Source organism: Arachis ipaensis, chromosome B06 (genome assembly GCF_000816755.2).
Source record: "Arachis ipaensis cultivar K30076 chromosome B06, Araip1.1, whole genome shotgun sequence".
NCBI lineage: Eukaryota > Viridiplantae > Streptophyta > Magnoliopsida > Fabales > Fabaceae > Arachis > Arachis ipaensis.
In genome coordinates, this window is record NC_029790.2 from 29636896 (window position 1) to 29638964 (window position 2069).

Here is a 2069-nt window from a genome sequence, read left to right on the forward strand (position 1 = left end):
TTGCTGTTTGCTTTATATTCTATTTGGGCTATTAATTGAATTTTGGCCTGCAATAATTTATAAATAATTAGTAATATGCAATTAAATTAATCAATACTAATTATTTATTTTGTCCAAAAATAATGTTTGTCATCACTAATTAATTTAGTTAATTTTTTAACTCAACAAGGCTTGTATTCAAATTCGAAATCAAACTCAGCTAAGAAATCTTGCCACCTAGCTTGTTTGGGGGCTTAACTTCTTCTGAGTTTGGAAGTAGCTTGTAGCCACATTGTTTATCTTGACGATGAAGTGTGAACCAAGCAAGTAGTGACGCTAAGTTTTCAGAAAATGCACCACTGCAGTCATCTCCTTCTCTTGGATGGTGTATCGCCTCTCTGTATCATTCAATTTGCGACTCTCAAAGGCAATAGGATGTCCTTCTTACATCAGAACCACTCCAATAGCATAGTCAGAAGCATCAGTGTGGACTTCAAACACCTTCGAGTAGTTGGGCAGTGCTAGTACTGGTCCTTCTGTGATAGCAGCCTTCAACTCATCAAAGGTCTTTTGACACTCCTTTGACCATTCCCAAGAGTGATTCTTCTTGAGAAGATCAGTTAATGGTGCAGCCTTGGTGGAGTATTCCTTGATAAACCTCCGATAGTAATCAGCCAACCCAAGAAATGACCTTAATTCAGATACTTTTTTTGGCGGCTCCCATTCTTTGATAGCCTTCACCTTTTCTTGATCCATGCAGAGAGTTCCATCTTTAATGGTATGTCCCAAGAAGTGGACTTTGTCCCTTGCAAAGGAACACTTTTCCTTCTTCACATATAGGTTATTCTCTCGCAAGATCTTAAACACGATTCATAAGTGTTCCACATGTTCCTCCAAAGTATTGCTATAGACAACAATATCATCCAAGTAGACCACTACAAACTGATCAAGGTAAGGTCAAAAGATCTCGTTCATCAAGGTACAGAAGGTCGCAGGAGCATTGGTCAAACCAAAAGGCATCACCAACCATTCATATGATCCATACCTTGTGACACACGTGGTCTTAGGCTCATCACCATCGGTAATCCTCACTTGGTGATATCCTGACCTCAATCCAACTTTGAGAACCACTTGGCTCTACCAAGTTGATCAAACAAATCGGTTATCAAAGAAATAAGGTATTTGTTCTTAATAGTTACCTTGTTAAGTGCTCAATAGTCGATGAATAGTCTTAACAAACCATCATGCTTCTTTTGGAACAAGATTGGTGCGCCATAAGGTTCCTTCGATGGACAGATGAACCCAGCATCTAGCAAATCCTTCAGTTGCTTCTTCAACTCCTCAAGTTCTGGCGGTGCCATCCTATAAGGTGTTGAGACAGGCGGCTTTGCTCCTTACTCCAATTCAATCTTGTGGTCCACCTTCCTCCTAGGTGGTAGTTGTTTTGGAAACTCGGGAGGCATCACATTCTTATTTTCTTCAAGGACTTCCTTGATTTCGGGAGGAACGTCTTCTCTTTCAAGTGTTGACTCCTCTTGTAATAGAGCCAAATATGTAATTTCTCCCTTCTTGAACCCTTTCTTGAGTTGCATAGCAGAGAGCATCGGTGGTCCTCCAACTTTAGAGACTGTAGAGACTATTCATGGAAACCCTTTCTCCATGACGCATATTATGTCATAGTATGCCAAAGGTATTATATTTGCCTTCCTTTGCAAATCGAGCCCGATGACTATTTTGAAATTGTCCATGGGTGCTACTAAGAAATCCACAAGGCCTTTCCAAGAACCAAGAGTCATCTCAACCTCTTTCGCTACTCCCTTAAAGGGTTCACCCTTAGTATTCACGGGTTTGAACTAGCCATTCTTTTCAGTGATCTTCAACCCAAGCCTCTTTGCTTCATCAGGCGTGATGAAGTTGTGTGTAGCACCAGTGTCAATCATAGCCATGACGGGTTTTTCATTGATAAAGGCTTTGACATACATCAAGCTTTTCTTTTCTGCAGTGCTTACCGCTTTGTCCTTCACAGCATTCATGTGTTAGACAGATCCAACACACTCAGTTACTTGCGATTGATTCTTTCGTTCCTCAGC

General features: G+C 40.6%; 1 protein-coding gene across 1 annotated transcript; it reads right to left on the reverse strand.

The window, feature by feature from the left end:
- On the reverse strand, positions 424–1340 carry LOC110263728 (uncharacterized mitochondrial protein AtMg00860-like). Its single transcript, XM_021105493.1, has 2 exons — positions 1220–1340; positions 424–827 (listed from the first exon to the last, which is right to left on the reverse strand). Exons 1-2 carry the CDS (start codon positions 1338–1340, stop codon positions 424–426), a joined length of 525 nt encoding a protein of 174 aa, XP_020961152.1.

Coding starts and splice junctions, on each gene's coding strand:
- LOC110263728 (XM_021105493.1), bottom strand. CDS start 1,340: ATGGCACCGCCAGAACTTGAGGAGTTGAAGAAGCAACTGAAGGATTTG. Junction 828..1,219: donor GTTCCAAAAGAAGCATGATG/GTTTGTTAAGAC, acceptor AGATCTTGCGAG/AGAATAACCTATATGTGAAG.